Below are 12,618 nucleotides of genomic sequence, written 5' to 3' on the forward strand. Positions count from 1 at the left end.
GTGTACCCTGCTGAGAGCATCACGAAGCACCTGCTCAACCCTGTGGCCCCTCACAGGTGTGTTACTGGCATTCACTCACATCACTTTCCAGGTCCCAGCCAGCTTTTACTGACTCAATTTTCTTTTAGGCACCTTTCAAAGTAACTCAGAAACAACACAATATTTATTCTTTTATCCTTAAATATAAAATGTATGGAAGCTGTAAGTAAAGTAGAATCATTTGCACATAATTCCCACAGTACAAAATATCTTCCTCATCCACAGTGCAGCTGAAACTCTGACTTTCTGAGCTGGGATAAACAGCTTGCATCTTCTGACATATTCTTTCACTCAGTCTGTCAGCTTTTTCAGTGATGTATAGCTCCTACAACTCATCTCTTCAGACTTCTTTCTGCAAGGCTGATCTTTGGTCTGTGTTGTTTAATCTCCCTCTTCTCAGGTGCAAAACAAAACCTCTGATGCCATCTGAGAATTCCTTTCACAAGTATGAAATTGGCTCTTGTGTTCAAAGAGATGATTCTTATCTGCCTACTTCCTTTCTGACCACGTTCTATAATGATCTGTTTATATGTAGAGTTCTTTAATTATCCATCTGTTCGTGCTGGCAGCAGAACAAAATTGAACAGGGGAACAGGCTGACACAATGTAATGAAGACATCTTACCAGCTGATTTTTACATCTTGTGGAAATGTTGGTCCTTACAGTCTTAGTGGGATTACATGTTGCCCTTTATTTGCACGTGATGCAGTCATGGTCTGTTACGTGTCAGGATTTGGATGTCCAAGACTAGATCCATATCTCTAGATAATTGGTCTATATTCTGCATGATTATTGTTCTTCCATTTCTGCACTTGGCTGTTGGCTTGTGGAAGATGTTCATCTTGATCAGTCAGTTCCTGCTGTTCTCTCTTAGGCAGCCCATGCTGATTTACACCAGCTCCCCACACAAATCTGCAAGACCCCATCAGGAAGATCTTTCAAAGGATATAACTGCAAAAAACCCCTCTCAGTTCCATTAGCACCTGGGTTTCATACAAAGGCACAGATTTAAGCATCAAAATAGCTTTTCTCAGCAGTCTTCAAGTTACTTTCTCATCACAGTGCTGTGTTTTTGTAACTCTGCCATCTGAGCCTACGTCATTATCCAAGTTTTAGTACAATTCTGTGCTTTTCCTGTTTCCGTTCTCTCCACTTTTTTAACAGAAGATGAAGCTGAAGCCAAATGCCTAAGGTGGCTCCTGGCCAGATTTGGTGGCAGTAATAGTGTGCTCAAAGCAAGCATTTACAGCTTTGCACCTACATTTCAGCCTGCATCAGCTACTGATCCCGCAGGGCTTCATCCAAACTCCTGCACCACAACTGTTTTATTCCAATTCAGATTTTTTCCTCTTTTTGGACCAGTTACCCATCAACGCTCATCTAAATGTACAGTGCTTGTCCCTAGCAGAGCCTTGATTCCAGTTAGGAACTGGGGCTTGGGTTTTGTTTGCCTTCTTAAAAATACACCTCAGTTCTACTGCTCTGAGCTGGCTTTTCTCTGTTTTTCACTTTGTGTATTACTGAAAATGTGGCTCTTCCAATGACTTTGTACTTCTGAATGAACTCATCAGGAATGGCTTAAATCAATCATTGCTGTAAGTCTAAATGCAAAGTAGAAGCTGAGAATACATTAACAAAAAGCTTTCATTCTTGCACAAAGTTTTAATTAGCCATCCTATTGATCTTTCCAGTTCAGTGCCTCACAAAGGACCCAAAGCTTTCCTTTATGGACCCGTGTTTCCGTTAATTTGATTTCTTTCTCTTTTTTTTAACAGGAATTCAGACAAAAACTTCACTGCTGCTGCCACTAGAATTATATATACCAGTTATATACCAGTGTTATAGAAATACGTAGTTTGAAGGGTAAGAAGTCAAAGGAGGAAGCACACCTGAGAAAATGCTCTGACTACAGATTTTGACCTTTGTTCAGAGTTGCTTCCTGCCACATTTTTGTTTGCAGCTCTGCTAGGGCATTGATACTATTGCAGAAGCACAGTTCTATGGCAACAGTGCTCATCTTTCTACCTGACTTTGAAGCAATGGCTTGCAGAAAAATAGATTATTTAAATATACATGTATATATGAAAAAAACCCCAAACAGCCCCAGACCCTGGAAGTTTTCTTACAGATTCCACTGTAAGTACTAGAACTGACCATATTTTTTCTTCCAGTACTGCTACTGTACTGCTGTAAGACAGGCCAAGTTTGGGTTTTAAAGAAGGAACAATTGCCCTCTTTTTGAAGAAGTAAAAAAACCAAACCAAAACCCACAAGCTAAAAAGCAAAGTGCATTGACAGTTGTTTAGAAGAGCAAGTATTACTGAGAGCCACTTGGATGGGCTGGGGCTGCTTCTGGTATTTCAATGTGATTGTTGGCAGGGGATTTCCTTCGGCACCTCTGTATGCCTTTAAGTACTTCATCCTTGCAAGGTTTATGAAATAGGATAACTACCAAACTAGCACAGCTCTCACAGAACAACACTATTTCTGCAATGTTCATCACAAGTTCATTCTTTGTTGTTCCAATGCTTCTCTGCAGTTTCAGTGCTGTCCTGAAGAGAATCATGACGTTATAAAACAGGCGGCAGATAAACATTGTCGCGCTGATCGCGTACACGGCGGGGTAAGCGCCGATGTGCTGCTGCAAGGATGGAGCTTCTGCTGGTGCTTCTTTAGCCCACAGAACAGTAAAACAGAGGATCTGGAGCAATGATGGGATTCCAAACCCAAAGATGAATTTAACAATCTCATATTCAGGCCATGCAAATAATGGATCCAACTGGCAGTGCACTTCCAGGTAATAATCATCAGTGCCAACCAGCACTGCCTCTGTCAGGGACAAACAGAAGGCGCATGTGAGTACAAACCCAACACATAAGATGGGTCTTTGGGTGGCTTTGCGAAGAGCAGTCGATGGTGGAAATCTCTCCAGTAATAGTGTGAGAAGTATCAAAATGAAAACATACTGAGAATTGAAATAACCAAAGTTGAAAAAAAATGACAGTACGCTACAGACAAGGTGGGTTGCTGTTAAATAGTCAGGTCTACTGATGACAGTAAAGGAGAAAAAAATCATTATGATATTGCTGATGGTGAAGTGTAGAAGAAGTAAGTCCAAGCTTGCTCTTTTCTTCTGCAAATGATTCTTTATGAAAATTATCAAAATACATATGCCAGCTATTAATCCAGTGGGTACAAAAAGGGCAATGTAACAGTGCATAACTCTGGATATGATGTTTTGAGAAGTTATGACAGCTTCAATTTCTTCTGGGGAATTGAAAGGCTGGCTCTTGCTTGGGTAGCTGATCCACGTCATGTTGTGAGAAGTCATCCTGCTTTCCGCACTGTGCTTATTTTCTGTTCAACGGTGTTTGAAACTGGAAAAGGAAGGTGAAACAAGTTTTAAATTACAGTTTTAATGCCTATTTTTGCATTGAATATATTATGTGCAGTCAGGCGTATGAACCATTTGTTGAGAATAAATGCAGTAATTTCTTGGTGGATTTTACGCTCCTGTGTTATTACCCAAGTTAGCTTGAAATTATTTTTAACCAGAGAAATCTGCCTTTTTATTTTTGATGTGGTTCCTGCTCTTACCACTCTCTGCTTTTCCTCACTTGGTACAGCTCAGCTTGGTGGACAGCCAGGATCCAGCACACTCATGTTGCCTGTGGAATATATGGAATATTGGCTGTTCAGCGGGTGAGGAAGGAGCTGGCTCTGTTTAGGTGGAGCTGTTTTTCCTCCCCATCTCGCCAAAAAAGGCCAAGGCAGTTTGCTGGGCAATCCAGTGTGTGGGCAGCAGGTCCAGCCACAAAAAGCTCCACTGTGCTGTCACAAGGGTGGGAATTTTGTATCATTTGAACCCAGCTGCAGTCTCACACCACATACTGAGGAAAATGCAAAGATAATCACAATATGAGGCATGAGCCACATTCCTTTCTTTGTTTTAGTTTTGCTTCCTTTCTGTTCTGAAAAAAAGCCTTTCATAGCTGCAGTCTGTGCTGAGGAGCCTGTATAAAATTAATGAGAGTGTTTAAGAACTGTTAGGAACAAACTGCTTTTATACCAAAACATCTTTATACATTAATAACGCTGTCATTTCTTAGATGTAGCTGTTGCATAAAACAGCAAAAAATAATGCTTTTCTGCATGCTCAACTTTGAGAAAACGATTTACTGGTGCATTATAAACCTGTTGATAAAGTTTTAGCAAGGCCCATTTATTACAGCTGCATTATAAATTCCTGGAAATAGGGAATTTTGAGAGTAATATGGTTAGGCTGTTAGCTGTAATGACTCTGTGATATGTTGATACAATGATTTTGTTACTGTATAAATGCTTGGAGGCTCCTTTTCTTTTAAGCCAAAAAGCTTTTATGAAAACATAGTATGTACTTGTGAAAAACTGTATTTGATATGGATATATGCATTTTCCAGACCACCTAAAAGCATAATTAGCTCAACTTCTAAGAGGAAATTTCTGTGCACCTCGTACTGATTGATACAGAAAATAACATACCTTTTTTAGTTGCAAAGATTAAATATATTTAAACATGAGATAATGAACCTACTGTTCCTAATTAATTTGGAACGTCTGATTAAAGATGTTCCTCAGCACTGGAGAAAGTTAAACAAATAGGCTTTTTTGCTGTGTAGGGTGTTTTCTGGAGAAGGAATCTTTTTTATTCACAAATATTCCAATTTTGTATTAGACTTTGGTGTTTTTACTGTGTTCTGTTTTACCTAAAGCTGGTCTGAACAAGCAGGCAAAGACAGGACGATGGAGTTCTCCCTACAGAAGTTTCTATAAGTCACAGTGGCAAGAAACTGCATACTTAGTTGTACATAATGCCTTTTCCATAAGGGGATTCTAGTGATGTTAACTCTTAAAATATTAAATTGGTAAAAATTCATAGAGATGCATGAATGTTTTTAAGCAGTGCTCATTATAGATAAATCAGTGTCTTAATACTGTTTGACAGTTAATTTATGGTTGTTACCTCTGACACTACTTCACATTTCTGATGTTTCTAATCTCTCCTCAAAATTGGAATTCTAATACTGGTTTTAATTAGAAAAGTAAACTTATCAAAATGGCTTTGATTAAATGTGTATGTAATCTTATATAATTATAATTTCATTTATAGAAAAGCGTGGACTTATGTTTTGATTCAGCAGTGTTCTTTGTCCCTTTTTAAAGACAGAGTTTCTTCCTTTGTAGAAAAGGTTATTTTCTGAGAGATTCCACTACAGGAAGGACTGATGCACCCAGGGAAGATGTTTTGTGTTACAGGTGGTCTTGCAGAGCCAAGGTTGGCTGGTCAGACTCTGTGCCAGCCTCTGAGCTCGGGTGCATCATGTAGGAAAGAATTGATGGGCAAAACAGGCAGAAGTCTCTGAAGCAAGTTAAGAGTCAGTATAATTTTGAAGCTTAAAAATAATTTATTAGATATGAGAAATTCTTGTGTATGAATTTTTAACTTCTGCAATTCATTTCTGCTTAAATACTTGGGGGAGTCTCAAGGATGAAGGAAACTCTTAAGTCAAATTTTGATCTTTTGTTAGGAGAGAGATTTGAAGCAAAGGATTGTGACCACTTTAGCATCTGAGGAACTCTGTTATCATCCCACACTGTAGATTCAAGGTCAGGAAATATTTACATTTAGAGCTGTTCCACCAGAGCCTACAGTGTTACCTGCCAATTCCATCAGGCCTTTTGCAGGGCTGAATGGAAGAATTCAGTTCTGGTACTGTGAACATCTCCATTGTCTTCTCAACAACTTCTGTGGGCCAACTAACTGTGCTCACTGTCTTTGCAGAGAACCTCAGAATAATTTAGCACCATTCAACTTTTCTGGTAACCTCGTTGCAAAGGAAACAAAGGCCATTGCTTGGGGTTTCACAGGAAATCATATGGCCTTAATGTCAAATTACAGGGGGAAAAAAAAGATACCAAAACTTGAATAAATGTGCTCAGGACCTGGCCTTGGTACTGATGCTGAGTTCAGTTATGACCATGGAAATGCATTTTTAATTTTATTTAAATACTCTTTGGGCATTTAAAACAAAGTAAGGCTTAATGCAGCATATTCCAGTAACTGCAGCTTACTGTGCAAGCAAGTGCAGCACCTTGGTTTCTCTTCCTGTACCCCCCTGCTTGCACATTGTGGTGTGTTATGACAGCCCAGCAGTGTTAAGCAGAGGCCAAGGATGTGTTTTGCTCTCATTTGGTGTCAGGACAGGTGCCTGAAATAGTTTCAGTTGCAACCACAGACATAACATTATTGTCAAATGATGAATATTGATGCTTCCTCTCCATCTAAATATTATTATGTTCACGTAAGTGTATGTCTTTTAAATTACCTTGTCTGAGGAAAGGTTTAAACTGAACAAAAGGAATCTCTTCAGCCTAGAATTAACATGCTCACTTTGGGGAAATAACACTGCAATTAAATTTTTATAATCAGTATAAGTACCAGAGTTCTGAGCTAAGAAAAAAAATTTTAGGTGTGCTGTTTTAAAGGGAAACACCTTGGGATTCCCACACAAAATTTTACCAAAAGAGCAAGCTGTTTGCAGCTTTGCTGTAGCTAGTCAGTGTGAGTATAATTCTTTTTTTTAAATTCAATAAAGTATTTATTACAGAAGAAGAAATATCTCCTAGCAGTTTGTAGCCAATTCTGAAATATTTTTAGTTTGGCAAATAAGATTAAAGTCAATGCTGTAGTTATTAACTTTCCCCCTTAAATTATTCCTAGAAGCTTAAAAGAATCACAGTGATAATGTCAGGGACTCTTTTAATATTTGGTTCTGGTGTCTCACTATTAAAAAGAGCAAATGGCAGCTTGGAACTCAGGTTGGGTAGGAAAGACTCCTGTGCAGGGGGGACAGGCAGACATGGCCAGTTCTTCCTACAAGCTGAAACACACCTGCATTCCCTCTAAAAGGGTCACCTGTACATTTCTGACTTCCTGACAATCTGATTTTTTTTTTCTTTTTAATATTTTGTCTCTTCATAATGGTTCCAGTGAAATCTGAGGATGCATAGCACTTTCCAAGATGCACTGTTCACTGCCTCATGAAGTGGCTGCATTAGGGTTTTCAGTTGGGCCCCACCAGAACAGCCTGACTCCCCTGCAGCCTCTGCAAGTGATGGAATTGGAGTAGTCCCAGATGGCACAACCTCTCTGTTTTTTGGAATTTTGTTTGTTTGTTTGTTTGTTTACATCACTATGAGTAGCTTTAGCGATTCCTGTGACTGTAAGGTGCTCATCTATCATGTAAAGCAGCTCTTAGAAATTATCTTTCCACTTTTAAAACATTCCCAGAGCATCAAGTTCATGCTTGGAATAACAATGGGATGAAGGAGCTCACTACTTCTGCTTTTGTAGTATTAATGTTTGTAATTTTTTTCAGACTACTGGTAGTACTAATTTAATTTAATTTATAATAAAAATATATGTTCCATGGGAGCAGCAGAGAGTGGCTTATTTCTCACATGATGTTTTCTTTCAGAATATTCATACAGCTGGCCACATCTTTTTTTTTTCAAAATACTTAGTTTCCATTAAAAAAATATAGGGAATTTATTATGTCATTTTCCTCTGCTGTGAGAAGATCTCGTATTCCCTCAGTTCTTGTCTGGTTCTTGGATTTACTGCAGGGACATTCTTTTTTTTTCAAAATGCCCGTAATGTTTATGTTCTGCTGTGGTGTGGGTGGAGGGGGTGACAACAGCAGACAAGCCCTCAACTCTTTTACTGGAATCTGTCAGCTTACAGTGCAAACACCTCAAGATTAAAATGATTTTTTTTTTCTCTTGCAACATACTAAGACATAAACTGACTTTTTTATTTCCATTTAGTGACGGTAACTGTGGTAGAAGCCAGGTCTATTTCTGTTTGGTTTATGATTCCTTACGGAGGGAAATTTGCAATATGCTGCTTGGTTTATCTTTGTGTTGTCATGCTTCAGTATTTTGTCCCTTTATCTCAGGTCACTCTTTCTTTAATTCGCTATCAGTCATGTCACAAATCCCTCCTTAATGTCATGTGGCCTCGCTTTTTTCTTTTTTTTTTTTTCCTTCTTTCTATCCCTGTTTCCTCCCTATAACTCAGCAGTTAAAGCAAATATGTTTGACTTTCACTTTCTGAAGCACAGTGAATACATTCCCCTTCACTTCCAACACAGTGAGCACAGTATTCAAAAAGCAATTTAAAAATAGCAAGTTGTGAAAGGACTTTCAGTGCTGAGGGGACCTAGTCACTAAGATTCCGTTGAGTTCAGATTCCCCATCCCCATTTGCATGTTTAACTTTTGCAAAAGGGGAGCTTGGTTTCAAGGAGACTTGTGTTTATTTAAAGTCTAGAAGGAAGAGCTCTTAAACGAGGGGAGTTTCTCCCTGGCAGCCAGAACTCTTCCTCTATAAAAGGTTTGGTAGGGCAGTCTTTCTGCACTCTGTCACCAGCCTTTAGAAGGAAAATATTCTTTCCTCCAGGCATAAAGTAATACACATAACATTGCTTGTGACACTCTGCTGTTGGTAGGGATGTCCTGCAGTGACTTCAGATAACACGTGATCTGGGGAGAGAAGATGTCCTTTCTGTTCACACTATGTCTGCCAAGTTAAAAGATGGGGGGCTGCTTGCAGTATATGAGACTAAAATATAAAATACTATATTCATCTTTCTTCTGAGAGCTCAATTCCTACTCTTGGGCAAGTATTTGAAGTTGTAAAGACTTAGGAAATCCCACCCTTAACTTGTGGAAAAGTAGCAGTTCCTGAGAAACCGAAAGCTTTTGTTTTTACTTTTCTAGAATATAAAGGAGCTAACAGTGACTTAAACATAATCCCTGAGCTGTTTCCTGTCCTATACAATGCCTGTAGTGGGATTAAGATCACCTGACAATGTCCATCCTTTAAAAGACTGGTTTTAGGCAATGGTTGGAGTCGTTTGTCCACACCACTGAACAGTATTTCATCATCCACCTCCCATTGGTTCAACGGGAGTGAAGTATTTACTGGAAAACCGTCTTCACATTTTCTCTACTTAATGCCCAGTGTTATCACAAATTTCAGCTTCATTATACATTTCTGCTTTCGTAGGACCTCTCCTAGATACAGTATTTTACTTTGTGTAGTTCAAATGTTGCTAAAAAAGGGAAAACTTAAAACTTTTAATTTAAAGCTAACAACTTTAGCTTCACTGTTGGAGCCTCTTGAATAAAACATTGCATATTCAAAGTAATATAAAGCACTTACCTTTTCAAGGAATTGTTCCACAGAAACAGCAGGCTGAGCCTTTCACTGAGAAATGGCAGATGAAACACAATTATTGTTAGGAGCTTATAGCCCTTTCTATTTCTGTAGAAAACAGAATGTGTATATTACAATAACTTCTTCAGCTGCTGTACATAACGGTGAAGAATCCAGGCGCTTGCTGACTAAAAACTGTGCAGTTCTGTAGGGGAAACAGGAACTTGGCTGAAGTCATTCAAACCATACACGTTGCATGTTTAGCAAACCTATGGTTTCATCATCATGTGACTTTAAAGTTCAGATTCTCCTCTGCAATGAGATATTTTAGAACAGAAAAGTAGTGTTTGTCCCTGCCATTTCTAAGTATGTGAGGCCATCCAGTGGATTTTTTTTTCCTGTTCATGAAGTAATCCTACGCTCACTGGCCAGCCCTTGCAACTGCATTTTTTCCCAGTGCGCTGTGTGAAGTGCTAGAGGTCTAGAAAAGGAAAAGCCTGTGGAATAAATACCACACCACACCCTTTGCTTAATACAACAAAAGCTCCACACAAAGCAGGGCATGTCAAACCATTAAGATCCCCGCTTAAAATAGGTGTATTTCTATTTTTCCAAGAGCTCTGGCTCTTGGCATATTCCTGTTACCGTATACATGAAATAAATTATTTTTCCAGATGCTCTGCAATGACCATGGGGTGTTAAAAGACAAGACTTGGAATATGAAGAGTGTTTTGGGTCTGGCTCAGCATCAGTCAGTGACTGTGTTGAACAGTGTTCTTAAAACCTCAGATATAAATAAGCAGAAAGGGTTGACTTAAGGTTTTTTTTTTAGTGCAGCCCGTCTGGCTGGGATGTATGAGTAGCTTCATGTTTTCCTACACCAGCTCATGGGGAATGGCATTTCTGTTGTAAACTTTCAGTAACCTGCAGTGGCTTTTGTGGGTTGAGAGGGTAGTTTGTGACCAGTTCATCAGCGCTCTGTTTTCTTGGCTTCCCACTTGTCACACTTTAACAAGGCTTATTGAAAAATACATGGAAACTGCCAAAACGCTTCAAACAAGTGAAATGAGACAAATGTGTAAGAGTCTGAATTTCAAAATCAGCGTTGTGGATTACTGGAGAAGATATTTTAGCACTTGGTCTACATTTTCATCTGAAGGTTAGCACTACTGCTCCAGATACTTCCTTGAGATTAGAGGTAGACTGGATGGAGGCTCTTGAGTTCCAGCAGTAGCTCAGAAACATTTCAGTTTTCAGGTTGAAGGTTCACATTTTTTGTGAGGTAACTGTTTTCTCAAGCAGTTCTTCAGTAGTCCAGGGGCTCTGTGAAATGTGATTTCCAATGAGCTTTATTCAGAATACTGTAATTCACACAGAGCCTTTGGTTTTGGTCAGCATATGTAGCAGTTTGTTGGACTGGGTAGGTTGTTTATTGTTTCCCTTTTATTTACAGTAGTTCCTCCAAACTGTTACAGAAACCTTGGGCAAAGTGGCAGTGTAGTGCAGGTGTTTTGTATGTAGCATTTCCCTGAGAGCTGTACCCTCATCCAGGCTCATTCTGACAATTAATTCTTATAGTTGAGAATGGTAAAGAAAAAATATGTGTTGATGCCTTGTCATTACATGCAAATCAGGTGATTCTTTTTTTTTTCTGTTGGTTTTTCACTAAAGATGCAAATTTCAAGTGTCACCTTATTCATTCTAGGACTGAGGGCTGTGCAGAGAGCGCACCAAGCTATGTAGGCATAGCGAAGTGATTGTTGTTGAAATTGCAGAAAAATTTCAGGAAGGTTTTGGTCATCAACTTAACGTTTTAGCTTCCAGAATGGATCACTTGTGCACTCAAGGCAATGCTGAACAGTTGCAACATGGTTTTGTTGCTGTACTTTTCCCTGAAGTGCTTTGAATGGGCCCATTATTGATAACCCTGGGTTCTGCTGGGGGCAGGCTGGGAGGGAACTAAAATTATTTATTGGTGAGGGCCAGGAGCAAACTGTTAGGGGTTTATATCTTTTTGAATTTGCCTTGGATGGGTGTACACAAGGATATCTGGCTGTGCCCTTGGTGTTTATTAGCAAAAGAGAGACAAATCAATGACTGCACGAATGTGAGGAATATTCAAAGCACTCTTGACAAAGGTTTCAGTGACTCTGAGTTAATGAGCAGTCGGTGAGCAAGGAGTAACTCCCGTGCAGAGATAAGCCCTGACACAGCAGAGCTGAGGCCACGTTTCCTGTTGCTCAGTAACCTCAGCTCTGACAATGCATGGGCTGGATAAGCACAGCTCCAAGGGAACTTATCCACTAAGACAAAACTGCATAAATAGAACTGGAAAAGCGAAAAGAGAGAAGCTATTTCTTACACCTCTCGTCTTGAAAAAGTAATCAGGGAGAAAGCTCCCATCTTTAACATGCATTCACCTTTACAGACAGTAGTTCATACTTTGTCTGAAACCTGTATAAACATAATTATTCAGTGGTATTTAGGGAGCAAGAACATGTTTCCTACTTGGAATCAGGTGCACGGAGCACAACAAAATTTCAGAATTGTACACAGCTTGAGAGACTCACAATCAGAAAACATCACATTTTACAGGTGGAGAAACTTGGCTACTGAGAAATTTATTCTTCCAAGGTGATGGGATAAGTTGAAAGCCAGAGGAGAAATAGAGGTTAGAAAATAAGTTTCCCAAATATATTCTTTATTCTGTTTAGACTTTGCTGATTCCCATCTCGATAGCTGCAATTCTGCCTCATCTACAGAAACAAAAGAATTTTTGAGATGTGTTAAGAGCTCCCAGGTGGAGTTTCAACAGCAGCTTGCTGTGCTGTTACTGTCACAGTTAATGTGTTAGTAAAAGAAAAGCAAAATATTGCTGTTGTGTGACCAGTTGCATCTTTCCTTAGAAAAAACAATAAACCAGTTTGTTTAATTTGCTTAAATGGTCACAGGGTACAAGTCATATGAGAATAGTGGCAAGCAGACTAGTGCTCAGTTTTATAAAGGTTTCATAAAGCACCAGAAAATGGTTAAGTGATTGTGTTTGGGATGATGCATAATGTCATAATTATTTTTATTAGTGATTTATGGATTCATGATCTTTTTGGTGAAATTTCTTAGCATGTATTGATTTACTTGCTGTCAGTGGAAAAGGTTGATGTGTGATAATGATGGAGGCAGGAAAGGTGAATTTACAGAAGTGAAATATTTGTGAGATGCTGTGGTAATATCTAGGGATTGGCTGATAACATGTCCAGACACTAACCACCTACAGTGTGCTGTGGTTGGCAAAACACAGGTTTAATTTTGAAGACAACTGTT

At 39.1% G+C, this 12,618-nt stretch overlaps 1 protein-coding gene across 1 annotated transcript; it reads right to left on the reverse strand.

The window, feature by feature from the left end:
* Nucleotides 1-2,356: 2,356 nt before the first annotated feature.
* On the reverse strand, nucleotides 2,357-9,525 carry LOC115947817. The gene is made up of 2 exons (XM_031056566.1): nucleotides 9,304-9,525; nucleotides 2,357-3,416 (listed from the first exon to the last, which is right to left on the reverse strand). Exon 2 carries the CDS (start codon nucleotides 3,368-3,370, stop codon nucleotides 2,357-2,359), a length of 1,014 nt encoding a protein of 337 aa, XP_030912426.1. The 5' UTR covers nucleotides 3,371-3,416; nucleotides 9,304-9,525.
* Between the last annotated feature and the right edge of the window lie 3,093 nt (nucleotides 9,526-12,618).

Source organism: Geospiza fortis, unplaced genomic scaffold, assembly GCF_000277835.1.
Source record: "Geospiza fortis unplaced genomic scaffold, GeoFor_1.0 scaffold237, whole genome shotgun sequence".
NCBI lineage: Eukaryota > Metazoa > Chordata > Aves > Passeriformes > Thraupidae > Geospiza > Geospiza fortis.